The 12549-nt window shown below is 37.3% G+C and overlaps 1 protein-coding gene across 1 annotated transcript; it reads right to left on the reverse strand.

Moving 5' to 3' along the window:
* Positions 1–71: 71 nt before the first annotated feature.
* On the reverse strand, positions 72–3552 carry LOC111592096 (RNA polymerase II degradation factor 1). The gene is made up of 3 exons (XM_023304122.2): positions 2822–3552; positions 1924–2130; positions 72–1868 (listed from the first exon to the last, which is right to left on the reverse strand). The coding sequence occupies exons 1-3, from the start codon at positions 2968–2970 to the stop codon at positions 1184–1186; spliced, it is 1041 nt and encodes a 346-aa protein (XP_023159890.1). The 5' UTR covers positions 2971–3552; the 3' UTR covers positions 72–1183.
* Between the last annotated feature and the right edge of the window lie 8997 nt (positions 3553–12549).

The raw sequence follows: 12549 nt of genomic DNA on the forward strand, positions 1-12549 counted from the left end.
TGGACAAATTTCTTTTCTACAAACGTTTCTTTAATCAGTTTAGTTTTAGTCTTAAAAGGAAAAGATTCTTTGTCGGTCGCAGTTGAACCACAACAACAACTACTACTAAATATACATATACATATACATATACATACATGTGTAATACTCGCTCTATAAGGACGTACCTTTGTATTTTGTTTGCATTTTCCCTAATAAACTTTGAAAATATAATTATTTCTTGCATTTATGTGCATTAATAGCATATCCATCGTCATAACTTCATCAACTGCATAAAGCATAAATCTCTAAAACATAACGAACTGGAGCATATTTAATTATATTTAACTGCTATATAAGTTCTGTAAGTTCTCTTGTTCAAGTGGGTGAATCTTTGTTAGAAAATCATTTAGCAAATATTATTAACATAATAAAAAGTTAGCATATTCTTTGTAATTGCAATATAGTAAGTTCTTCGGTTTCCAAATCTTTGTTTTTATCTTTCATAGGATAGTTCTTGTGTGAGTAAGGCTACTTTGTAGCACCAGAGTCAAAAGAAGCTGTGTGTGTGTGTCTGTCTGTGTGTGTAGTTTGCGAGGCACTTAAATTGCGCAATAATTTTGTTTTCGAGTTTCCTTGACATCGCATGCAAAGTTTATAGGTAACTTAATATATTTTTGTCAGATGTTTCTTATAGAAATTGGATCTTATATCCAGTGTACACTTGCAGATCGTATGATATTTTATAATCTTATATACATATGTCTTGGTCTTATGCAGAATTCTCTATAGCCAGCCGCTGTCAGGCTTCATAAGGTATCGTAATCGGATCAAATAATATTCTATAACAGCTTTTACACATATTAGCAACGTACTAATTGACGTCGAAATTATCGTAATAACATCTATACTTTGTCTTATAGCTACTTTAGCTAAATATCTCACATATCTGCAAGAGCCTCTTCGATTGTCCGAAGTATTGCTCATGTTGAGTGAAGTTTTCTGTTCGACATTTCATAAATGTTTCTTATTGGGAGTGATTCCAACTTAAGCATTAAATATCTGCTATTAAAAGGTATTTTAAAACGTCAGTTATATTGGAGCTTTTTAGAAGCACTTCTCTATCATTCCTTGCAGGTCCTTTGTAGGTCTCTTGTTCAGTATTTTTACATGTCTTACACGAATTATATATACAGTGCACAGATCAACTAATATGGATCTCCAGCTCTGAGCCATTTGTCACACCAAAATGTGATGCTCGAAATTGTAGTCCTTCGCTGAGCTCCTCCACGGCCACGCCCACGCCTACGTTAGCGCCTACGCCCATGCTTAAGCCGTCGCCAGTCTCTTGAAGCACATGGTGTTTGAGCTGTTCGATTTGATGTAATAGTTTAAGAGTTTCCTCGTCCAGGTTGTCATCCTCCTGCCGCAGCTGACGCTGCTGCTCCTGCTCGGCATCGATGTCCCATTCGAGCGACTCGGGCGTGGATATGTGTGACCAGGAGTTTTGTGTTGAGGAGCAGCAGGAGGTTCGCGTAAAGGAACCACCATAACGCTGGCCGCTCAGTCGGGCTTGACGCGCTGCCGCATGTCGTCCATGACTGGCGGCCAGCGACGCAGCCGTCGTCAATTGGTCCAGAGAAGCGTAGCATTGCTGGGAGGCCACTCGGGGCGGTGTATCCTGTTGTGGTTGCTGCTCCTTTTGCTGTCGCTGCTGATACTGCCGCAGCTGTGAGTACTCATGCTCCCATTCCAGGTCCAGTGAAGAGCTGGCCCTTGAGCTAGCCATGCGTGTATAGTTTTGCAACTCCGTCTCCTTGCTGGGCGTCGCCGTGGCATTCAGCAGCTTGTGTACATCCAGATTTTGCAACTGTATATCCGTCAGGGCACTAGTAGAAGACAATATTTGTTCAACTGATTGAGTCGTTGATTAGCTGTGCTCACCTGTCGTTCTGCAGCTTCGCATAGCTGGGCTGCTGTTCCCAATACCTGTCCAGAAATTGTGGACATTGTTGTTTCCGCTTGAACTTTAATATGCGATAGACAAGGCCACGTCGCTGGCATCGTTCACTGGTGGCCGACAGCAGCTCTGCTTCCGGTTCATCTGTGCCCGCTGCGGCAGCTGCACGAGCTCTCGCCCTGGGACGGCGCCTGTGAAAAGAACAATGAAATCTGTTAGCTTTACTCTACATCTGTCGTCAATGGGTCTAATGGCATTATGAATCTGACAAAGAAGTTAAGATATGTAAAGGGAAGCTAAGACTTTAGATGAGGTGAAATTCTTAACTTACGTAAGTCGGATTATTAACACTTTTTCGCCCTCTCATCATCTATAAAATGTTGTGAAAGCTTGGAGGTAGAGGGTATTGGATGAGTGTCATAAATCGGAATTGTCATTCGTTTGTGTTGCTTATGTGTATGGGCATGGGGCAAGTGAAGCCCCTTCCGGCCATTGTTTTGCGGCAGCACGCACTCAGCCGTTGCATACTTTTAGGCTGTTGACCCTGCCACAGAGCCCGGCGGGTGCTCGGTGGTGCGCCGTAAAATATGTTTGCCAATGCAATTTAAAGCTAAGAACTGGCATAGAGCGTGACGTTTAATAGCAGTTGAGCACACGAATTGCACTAATTACAAGCGCCCGGTGGGCGGGGTCGCTACCTTTAAGCCCCTATTGATTGCCAAGTCAGCAGCACGCTTATTGGATTTGCCCTGGCAGAGCACACGCTCTTCTCTCTGTGCGTGTATGTGTGCCACAAGGTAAACAAAATGCAATTTTAATTAACTGTATGCCCTATACGAATGGGGGCGGACAGTGGATGTGGGCAGGGCGTTTGGGGCTTACCAAAGAAGCCAGCTGTTGGCGACGGCCGTAACGCAGGTGGTGGAGCTAGCCGAGGAGGAAGACGACGAGGCTGTGGAATTTGTGGCGGTGGAGTTGGTGGCGGTGGCGGTGGCGGTGGCGGTAACACAGCTGCTAAAGCATGAACCCATGCTCCAGAGCAGCGGATGCTGTTGCTGCTGCTGTTGCCACAGTTTTCCTTTTTGCTTTCTTCTTCTTTTTTGTCGTCAGTGTTCTATAAAGGTTTTTCGCTTTCGCTCCGTTTTGATGCACGTTTAATTTCTCGTTATTATTTTAGCTTTTTTACAGTTGCTTAATTGACTCGCAGTGACTCGTCGTGTTGCGCCCACTTCTGACTTTTCCGATTGTCTAGCTTTTGTTTTGCCTGCTGCTGGCTTTGCTGTGATGTTATTGTTCGTATTGCACTTGCATTGCTTGAGGTCAAGGCTCACTTTGTTCGTTGTTTGCTCTTTACACTTTTTTTGGCAATTGTCTGGCCCAGGCGTTTTTCAATGTTACTCCATACACACACACACACACACACACATGCAAGCAGACACACACACGCACACACACTGAGTCGCGCGTAACTGCTTTGACTAAGTGTGGACGTCACTTGGTGACGCACCGCATGGTTCCACGGGTTTCCATTCGTGTGCAAACTGAAACATTGAGCAGAAAGTTTCTGCTGTAGCTCCAGCTGATGGTTGTCAACGTCGACTTATGGGTCGGGCAGGGGGTTGCTTATTTTGACAATCAGCTGTTCCCGGACATTCGTTGCTTTTACCGTTGCCTTTCGAACTGTCAGTTGCCAAAGTCAATAAGGAAGCGTCAAGTGTGAAAAGCTTCTGTTAACTGCCGAAACAAAGTTGAGCTTACAGAGTTGAAAGCTAAACATCGCAACTGTTAAAGCTTCTGCAAAGCTTTTGGGGTAATAGTGGTAAATTTTAACATTCTAACATAACAGTATATTAAGCTTTGATTTCAAGGGGTGAGTATTAACAGAGCTCTGTTACAGGCCATATAATGTTATCTTGCCTCTGCTGTTAACTCAACTTGGGGCATGGCATTGAGCAGAACAGCTTAAGAGTGGATAGGCATGTTACAAGCATATATGTTAAAACTGCTCTGGTTAGGCGCAACTCTTTTGATTTCTGTAAAAACTATATTTTCTTTTTGTTTAATGTATTTTTAAAATAAATCATAAATTTTATTCTTCTATGCCCTTCCATTTAGCACCCCTTTTAAAATGTTTGTACATATTTTTCTCACATGGAGGCCATAAAAACTAGCACTACTTCTAAATTCGTCTAACACACACATTACATTTAGCATATGCATATTTCAACGGGCATTAAGATTTGGTACGCACTCAAAGCATGAACATACATTAAATTAACATTTAACATGTGCATGTTAAATGTGCATGTTAAATGCAGAGACTGAAATGTAAAAACGCTGCTGCCGCAATATTGTTTGTTTATGTTTAAAAATGCCATCTGCTGTATAGTATAGACCATCTAGTTTTATATATGTATAGTAGACTATATATTTTAAGATATGCTAAAAGCTATCTACTTTTATATATATGCTATAGACTATCTACTTTAACATATATATATATATATATATATTATGGAATACTTTTTAGATTGTTTATATTATTTTCCTAATCTGCTGCCTCATAAATTTTGATAATTTTGATCATTTTGATAAGTAATGTTTAAACTTAAAAACTACTTTTTTTATTTTATTATTAAGTGTAGAACCTGTGCAATCAAATTTAGTAACTTAACAACACATGTATATATATGGAATTAAAGCCAAACCATAGTCACATTATGAGGAATTAAAAGTCGATAGTGTACTGCATTCCCATCGTTTTGGCAATGCCTTAAAAAATACTGTGTTTATATATATATATATATATATATATATATATATATAGCAATTCAATCATTTAGCTTAGAAAAATAAATGGGATAAAGAAATTAAGTATTTTTCAACTGACACTAACAATCTGAATTTAAAAATCTTGTAAAATATTCAAGTGTTTCTTAAGAATACTAAATGGAACTTAGAATTTAATTCAAATAGTTTTCTATATTTTATTTTTAAAAATTTATTTATTATTTATTTATTATTTATTTATTAACGGGTTTTTAAGAGAGCTACGCCTTTTTAAATTAAATATCAAGAAAATTTTCTAATTGCTTAAATAGTTTTTCATATTTTATATTTACAAAACCTTATTCAATTTTTTTTTTAAATCCCAAAATGCATTTATAATTTTCAAGTACTAAACGAAGCATTTTTGAAAAAGATTTAATTCATATCTTTACCAATAAATTTGAGCTCCGATTTGAAATAATCAAAGCATAACAAAAATTCTACCTATTTCTATATCATAGTCCAAAAAGCAAGAAGAACTTTATATACACACATACATATAGATATACATATTTTTTTATATGTATTTATATAAATAGTATATATGTTATAAAAAGGGTATCCTAGTCCAATTAGGTTGTCTACGGCTTTCTTTTGGCTGAAGCTTATTAGTTAATATTGTATTATGCGATATGCATATGGTTAAGTGATATGTTATGATAAGTGAATTAGCTATCAAATGGAATAATATAGCATGATGCCATCTGCTTAGCCAATCTGATTTTCTAAAACAGTATTGGGACCAAGTGCCTTGGTTGGGCCTTCGCCTAACATGACGCCGAAGACCAACGATGGATTTTGTCTGCATTTCGTCTCGGGTCTATGAATGGTACTCGGCCTCGGCATCGTCGGCTTGCTGCTGCTACTGCTGCTGATGTCGATGCTGCCGTTGATGCTGTGTTCGTAAGTCGCTTCGTTTCAGTGCCAAATCGGCTGTCGTAACGCGCGGTTGTCCTCCATCCATCGCAGTTCGTTCTGTGTGCTTCTGTTTCTGTACGTTGGAAGCGTATTTCGTTTGTTGTTGTTCAAGTGCAGCGGGCAACAAGAATTGTAATCCTAATATTGAAATTGCAATTACTAGATAGATGCTGCCTTATCAATTAATCATGATGCTATTTTAAGCAATTACTGCACCTATACATATGTATGTAGTATATAGATGTACATCAACATACATGTCTGTGTTTGTACGTGTGTTTGACTGTGTGTATGTGCGTGTTTGCCGGCGTCACTGTGTCTGCTCTCTATCGTATCTATCGCATCTGCCTAATTAAGTTCTTGTGCAAATGTTGCAAAAACAGATCAGCGACAAAACATGAAAATGCGTCGCGTTGTCGTCTCGTTGGTTTATTTATAAATTGATTGCCTGAAACTCTCCCTCTGCAGCAAAGACATTGAGACGGTGAGTTATCAAAAGAAATAACAGATTACTGAATAGGGACATGGCTAGCAACTGAAATGTATAAATGATCTTAACTTTCTGATCTATATTTATTTTTAAAAATTAATATATGTTGGAGCTGCATAATTATATAATACATAGGTATAATTGATTTATTTTTATATTTTAAAGTTTTAAGGTTATTCGATTTCAATATTACTTTAGCTAACTGATGATAGCTACTTTCTGATCCTCGTACATTGTCTGGGCTTTGGGCTATTTCTTAAAACTTTTATGCCTAGAGAAATGAAGCAGAGCAAAGACAAGAGCTTATTAATGTTGTGAGTCAGGCCTAACAGTTTCTGCTATTTTAAGCTAAGCTCTGGAATGTTGAATAGATAATATATAAATTCGATTTGATATATAGGTAAAGCCAACTTATGTCAAATATTTTAATATGTATTCTTGAAGTTTTCTAAATATTAAAAAGAATAATGAATATGTAATTAATAGAAAGAGAGATAGAGAGAGGGGCTAAAAGAAATATTGGCTTAATTAGTCAATGCTTTTTTCCGTAATTGATAAAATCGATAGTTCTTATGGTAGAAAGGTTTTTGAAGATCATTAAATTTTTTAAGTTATTACTTATTCAGTCAGCTGTCTACAAAGCATTATAATATCAACTATATAGTTATGAATATAGAAAACAATATCTTATGAACAAAAATCTTATTACAGAAATGGAGCTAATGATAATACAAATAAGATTTATGAAAGAAATGAGTAGCAGTCTATGAATTAGAAGGACAAGCCAACAAATCACTCTAAAAAAAAATTTCAAATAAAATATTTAAATAAATCCTTTCTCTATGCTTCAATACTTGAGTTATGTATATATATATATGTATATGTATTATATTTGAAATATTTTCTGAAAAAGCAGTCCTATACATTTACGTTGTTTTCCTATTTTCAAAAACTTTTGATATTCGCTGGATTTCCTCGGAAATTTTGCCTTGAATAAATCAATATAACAATGTTAAAAGGGCACAAAGTTGTTGCAAGCAGCTGTCAGCCAGATCAGTTGCTCATTCGCTCATTTGCCCATTTGCAGTCAAGACCAATTGCAGTGCTGCTCGCCCCTTGTTGCCGCAGTGAGTTATTAAACACTTTTGGCTGTCTGCTGTGTTTATTAATGCGTGCAGCAGCACCAAAATGCTGCAAAATGTTGCCTTTTGTGTGTGCTTTCTTGTTGTTTTGTTTATGCGTTGCTTCCGTTGCAGCGCTTAAGCAACACCGACATCAACTCCTACTCCAAATCCATTTCTGCCCCATGGCAATTTCATCGTATTCAACTCGTTAAGCAAGTTTTACTACAGCTACGCATGAAAAATCAAGCATTGCATTGCCTGAAAACTTAATCCTGAACTTTTCACTCTGAACACTAGACTAGCCAAGGCGTTAAAGTGTTCCATGTGCTGAGTACCATTAAGTATTCGAGTGCAGTTCGAGAACTGCACGTGTTCTGCAATTGTGGTCAAATAACAGCCAATAAATGCATTTCTATGAGCAGTTGTATCCATTGTATTTCAATAATAATTCTCGCACGGAAAAACAATTTTGTGTAATCAATGCATATTTAATATATAGTAGAAATCAGTTTAATAATTTAAGCAATGTACAATTTTAGAAATATTTTTTTAATTATTTTTATTTTGTATTTATTTTTAGTTTGTATTTGTTTTACAACTGCCAGTTGACATAAACCGAGTTTTTGATTGCGTTTTAGCATTTAAGATGGCTGCCTAAAGGCTGTACGTAAATCTATACAAATTACAACAGGTATGTAATATGTAGAGGCAAATATAAGAACGACATGAAAGGATTATCTAAAGGATCATTTTAGCTAACGCCTGCGCATAGATGTTAAGAGCCAAGTTATTTAACTGATATTATAGTCTACTTAAGTGTCTATTGATTTCGTTAAGAAACTATTGTGTATATTTGGTACCATTGCTAGCGAAGTTTAACTCTTTCCATAGTGGTTTCGACTGAAATCTTTGTTGATACTCCCAAATCATAATTGGTCTTAAAAGGGGTTTCTAACGACATTAAGCGCTTTGTCATTAGTTTCATTTAATTGGTTTTCTTATATTTTAAATGTAAACTTCTGCTAAGCATTTTGCATTATCTCTGGCTCAAATACTTGAATGAGATATTGCAATAAAAGAAATATGTTCTAAATCTATTTGGAAATCTCTTGTCAAAGAGAGGGCTACATAAACAGAAAGTTTTTATTTTTGCTTTTTTTTTTATTTGCAAATACTTGAGTATCTATGACAACAATTATTTTCTATAAAATTCTGTTGAACTTTAAATATGTACTACTTACATTGCCGTAAGGCAACAGCATGATTAAGACATGATCTGAGTGGCCAACTGTTGGCGCACATCAACAATTTTCCATTCACATCTGGAACTGTTCTTTGAGCGGGACAATAACAACAACTGTTGGTATTTAACATATTTTATGCTCATTAAGTGTCACATTAAGTGCAAACTCTTCGACTTTTACTGAAATGTTCAACTGCCGGCGGCTCCGGCGGCTGCCGTGGCAGCTTCCGTTCAAAGCTGTTTCTGTTAATACCCTGTATATGATATTATTGTAACAAGGACTATAAGCCGTGGAGAGGCAGATAGAATGAGCAAATGTGAGAGAGAGTGAGGTAGAGAGAAGAAGAAAGAGATGCGTGGTTGGGTGAGAGAAAGAGAGAGAGAGCGGTCATAAAGACAGGTAAGAGATAAAGGTGAGAGAGAATGAGAGGTAAGAGAGACAGATGAGAGTGAGATCGAGAAGGGAGAGAGCGAAGAAAGGGGAGAGAGAGACAGAGATAGACAGAGATAGACAGAGATAGACAGAGATAGACAGAGAACTTCGTCTCTTTCTCTGTCTATCTCTTTCTCTCTCTCTCTCTCTCTCTCTCTCTCTCTCTCATGCTTCTCTTTCTCCCTTCTCTATCTCACTCTTACATCACTTTTTTCACCTGTCTATCTTATCTCTCATTCTCACTTACTTTTAGAGGGAGAGGTCGGATATGTGTGAGTAAGTAGTAGTATATATATATATATATACATATATATATTTCCCAATTCTAAGCCAATGGCTTGTCTCATCTTTCATTTTTCATATCTATCGATCGAAGAGGAAAACTATTTCAATATATATATTTCTCAATATTCAACAACTGCCTCTTTGACTGTAGGGCATAACCTAGTCGAGCAGCTATCATGAATGAATTGGTGCATGTTTTATTTTTAATGCTTATGTACATTGATGGCGATCAATTCTGGTGGCTGTGATTTAAGTGCGCGTAAATCTCTGCGGTGAAAAGTGTTGCCAGCTCCTTAGCCCATGTCCCATTCTCTCTCTCACTCTCTCTCTCTCTTTCTCTGCCGCACGCCATCTCCCTCACGGCATCCAGCTCGGCCTGGGCCTGCCATTTCTGGTGGCTGCTTTTGGTGTTCATGCTATATAGGACTATATGCTGCATCGTTCATGGTTTGTTGCCGTTATTTGCATTTCATTTTTGCGTGTGGCGAGAGAAAATGTAAATTGATTTATTATGCACAAGCGACTGAATGCAGAACTTGGCAGGAGGCGAGTCCTGCACACGCACCGCTTGCCTGGGCTGCCTGGCTGGCCAGCCAAAGGAATACACTACACCAAATAAAAAAAAGAAGAAAACTGTGAGAAAAAGTAGGTAAATCTTCGATTGGTGTTGCCGCGTGTGGCAGTTGCATTCTTGGCCAGTCTGCGGGGGCGTAAACATTGCTATTAATATTGATTTAAATGCGCTCAGCAGGAAAGCGAGACAAAATGGCAGGAAGAGAGAGAGAGTGAGAGGGAGAAAGGGAAAGGATAAATACTGTGCCCATTATGCTCGTTGCATTGTTTGCCTCTCTTTTTCTTCCATTACTCACTGTCAGGGAGCATTCAAAGCCGACAGCGCAACGTTGACTTTTCGCTATTAGCCAAATTGCAAAAATCACGCGCTTAAAGTTCTTCAAGCAAATACAAAAAAAGAATATATATATATATATATATATATATATATATATATATATGAATATATAAATGATAGAAAAAAAACTAGTGCAACTTTCAGTCAGCCGCAAGGTATGCAACACAAAGCGAAATTCACGGAATGCCACGGCATAATAACTTTTGGCAATAATACAAAAAGCTTGCTGCTTGCCGCGCCAGCATGGGTGTGGGCGTGGCACTGCCTTCAACCAAATCGTTGGGCTGTGAACAAACATTTTAAAATATGCATAGCGCAAAAGGCTCTGGGCACATAGTGGGTCCCCCGTCTGGCGGCTAATACACATGTCAAACATGTAAGCAACACGACTCCAGCTCTCTCTCTCGAGATGTATGTTGCCTACTTTTAGGCAAATTACAAGTGAATGTTGAAAAGTTTTGAGTTAAAGCCAAACCGAAATTCAATTAAGTTTACAAATTGATTTCAATAACACAGACAAAGCAAAGACAAACAAAAACAAGAGCAAGAACGCAGCGCATAAACCACACAACAGCTGCTATTAAGAAAGCATCGCCAGCATTTTAATTGAAATGCATTCATATTGCAATAGAGCGAAAACTTGAATGGCAAAATAGTTGACTAGAGTCGAGTCCTGTATCGTGCTGTCGGTCTGCAGCGCGCGAGCTACAGCTGGCGAAGCAAATTGCTTTGCGCTTATGACATGAACAGACAGAAGAAAATGTCAAATAGATAACCAGCTGGCGCTACAAAGTTACTTGATGGGGTAGATACCCTTCATTATTTGTGTATTTTTTTTTATAAATTTTACCATGCAATTTTTATATATTTATTCGCTAATCTAAATTGTTTCTAAAGTTTATCTTTAATTTATTTTACATTGAGCTATATCTTGTGATAGTATATCGGCAGAGAAATTTTGATTGTCAGCTCAATGTTTTTAATTAGCTCGCCCAATTTTTTTTTAATTGTCTAAGATTTTTGTTAATTTATAAGCATTTAATATTTTTTCCCGAATTCTAATTTTTATTATAATTTCTTTTGTAATTATTTTATTTAGGTTTTAAAAATTTTTGTTTGTAAGAGAAAAAATAAAACATTTTATTTAGTGCTTGATTTCATAATTTTTATTGTTTACACATACATATATTTTTTAATTTTAATGATTTTTCTAGCAGTCGAAAAACATGTTTTTTTGCTGTTCCTATTACTTATAATATTTACTTATTATTTTATTTCTGTTTTTTCAATAATATTTACACTTAAAACATTAGCTACAGGGTATATGTGATTGTGTAAGGGCGACGTGTCTGTAGCTTCGTCCCCTCTTACACATGCAAAAGCAAAGCAGAGCAAACGATGATGCCCTGAGACGAGGGATTTAATGATGATGATGATGATGATGATGATGACGATGATGACGGTCATGGCACTTGCTGGGTAGCCAAAGGGTGAGAGCCTGTCCAAGTGCCGGACAACTGGTCGAGTTATTGGCCAGAGGTTGCTGGCGGCAGTTCATAATGGTCAGACGCTGCTACGTTTATCTGCATTTTGTAAAGCGGCAAGTTGATTAGGTAGAAAACAAAAAAGCAGTAAAAAGGTAGACAATTAAATAAGAGAAAACATGATTCAAAGATCAAATATAATTGCAAAATAAATATGTAATTAATACATGTTAATTGGAATTTGCTTTTAAGCTCAGCTTTAAAGTCCGGGCACGTGTTGCGTCCATAGCTCAGTTATTATCGTAATTGAAGCGGCGTCCATTGGCCTTTGGCTACGTGTCGACGGAAGTAGCTGGGAATTAATCCAGCAGACAGCGTCTGGTTCATAGGGCATAGGGCAATCCTTGGCTCTCCCATAGCTCTCCATTGTAGTTGGACTGCTGTCCTTTTATGTGCTGCTCATTGCCTCGGCTATGCCTTTCGTAGCTTTTCATTTGTCTGTTGCGTTTTTATGACTTGACCGCTATTTTTGTTTTATGCTTCGCTTTATTATTCTTATTTCTTTTTGTTTTTGTTTCATAGAATTTCGTTTTAATCCGCTTACGTCAGGCAAAATTCAATCAAGAATTTGCACTGCTTGTTTTTTTATACCACTCAGTCGCGCTTGGCTATGGCATATAAATCAGGAAAGTCGGCTTTTAGACGCTGTATTAAATATAAACAAATTGGAGCGTGTCCTTTAATTTCATCGCAAATTTATGTGAGCCATCGATAAAATATGCCATGACATTTCATAATTTTCCTTTTCCCTCTATTTGCAGCACACAATCACGAAAAAAGAACAAAATAATAAAAACAAGGATAATTAAATTAATTAAATGTACAACATTTAAA

Source organism: Drosophila hydei, unplaced genomic scaffold (genome assembly GCF_003285905.1).
Source record: "Drosophila hydei strain 15085-1641.00,03,60 unplaced genomic scaffold, DhydRS2 tig00000149-arrow-pilon, whole genome shotgun sequence".
In the NCBI taxonomy this organism is placed as follows: Eukaryota; Metazoa; Arthropoda; class Insecta; order Diptera; family Drosophilidae; genus Drosophila; species Drosophila hydei.

What these genes read in the sequence shown, in the direction of transcription:
- LOC111592096 (XM_023304122.2), bottom strand. Translation starts at nt 2,970, where the DNA reads ATGGGTTCATGCTTTAGCAGCTGTGTTACCGCCACCGCCACCGCCACC. An exon ending in GCCAACAGCTGGCTTCTTTG is followed by an intron (nt 2,131 to 2,821) that starts GTAAGCCCCAAA and finishes TTCTTTTCACAG; the next exon opens with GCGCCGTCCCAGGGCGAGAG. An exon ending in GCGAAGCTGCAGAACGACAG is followed by an intron (nt 1,869 to 1,923) that starts GTGAGCACAGCT and finishes GTCTTCTACTAG; the next exon opens with TGCCCTGACGGATATACAGT.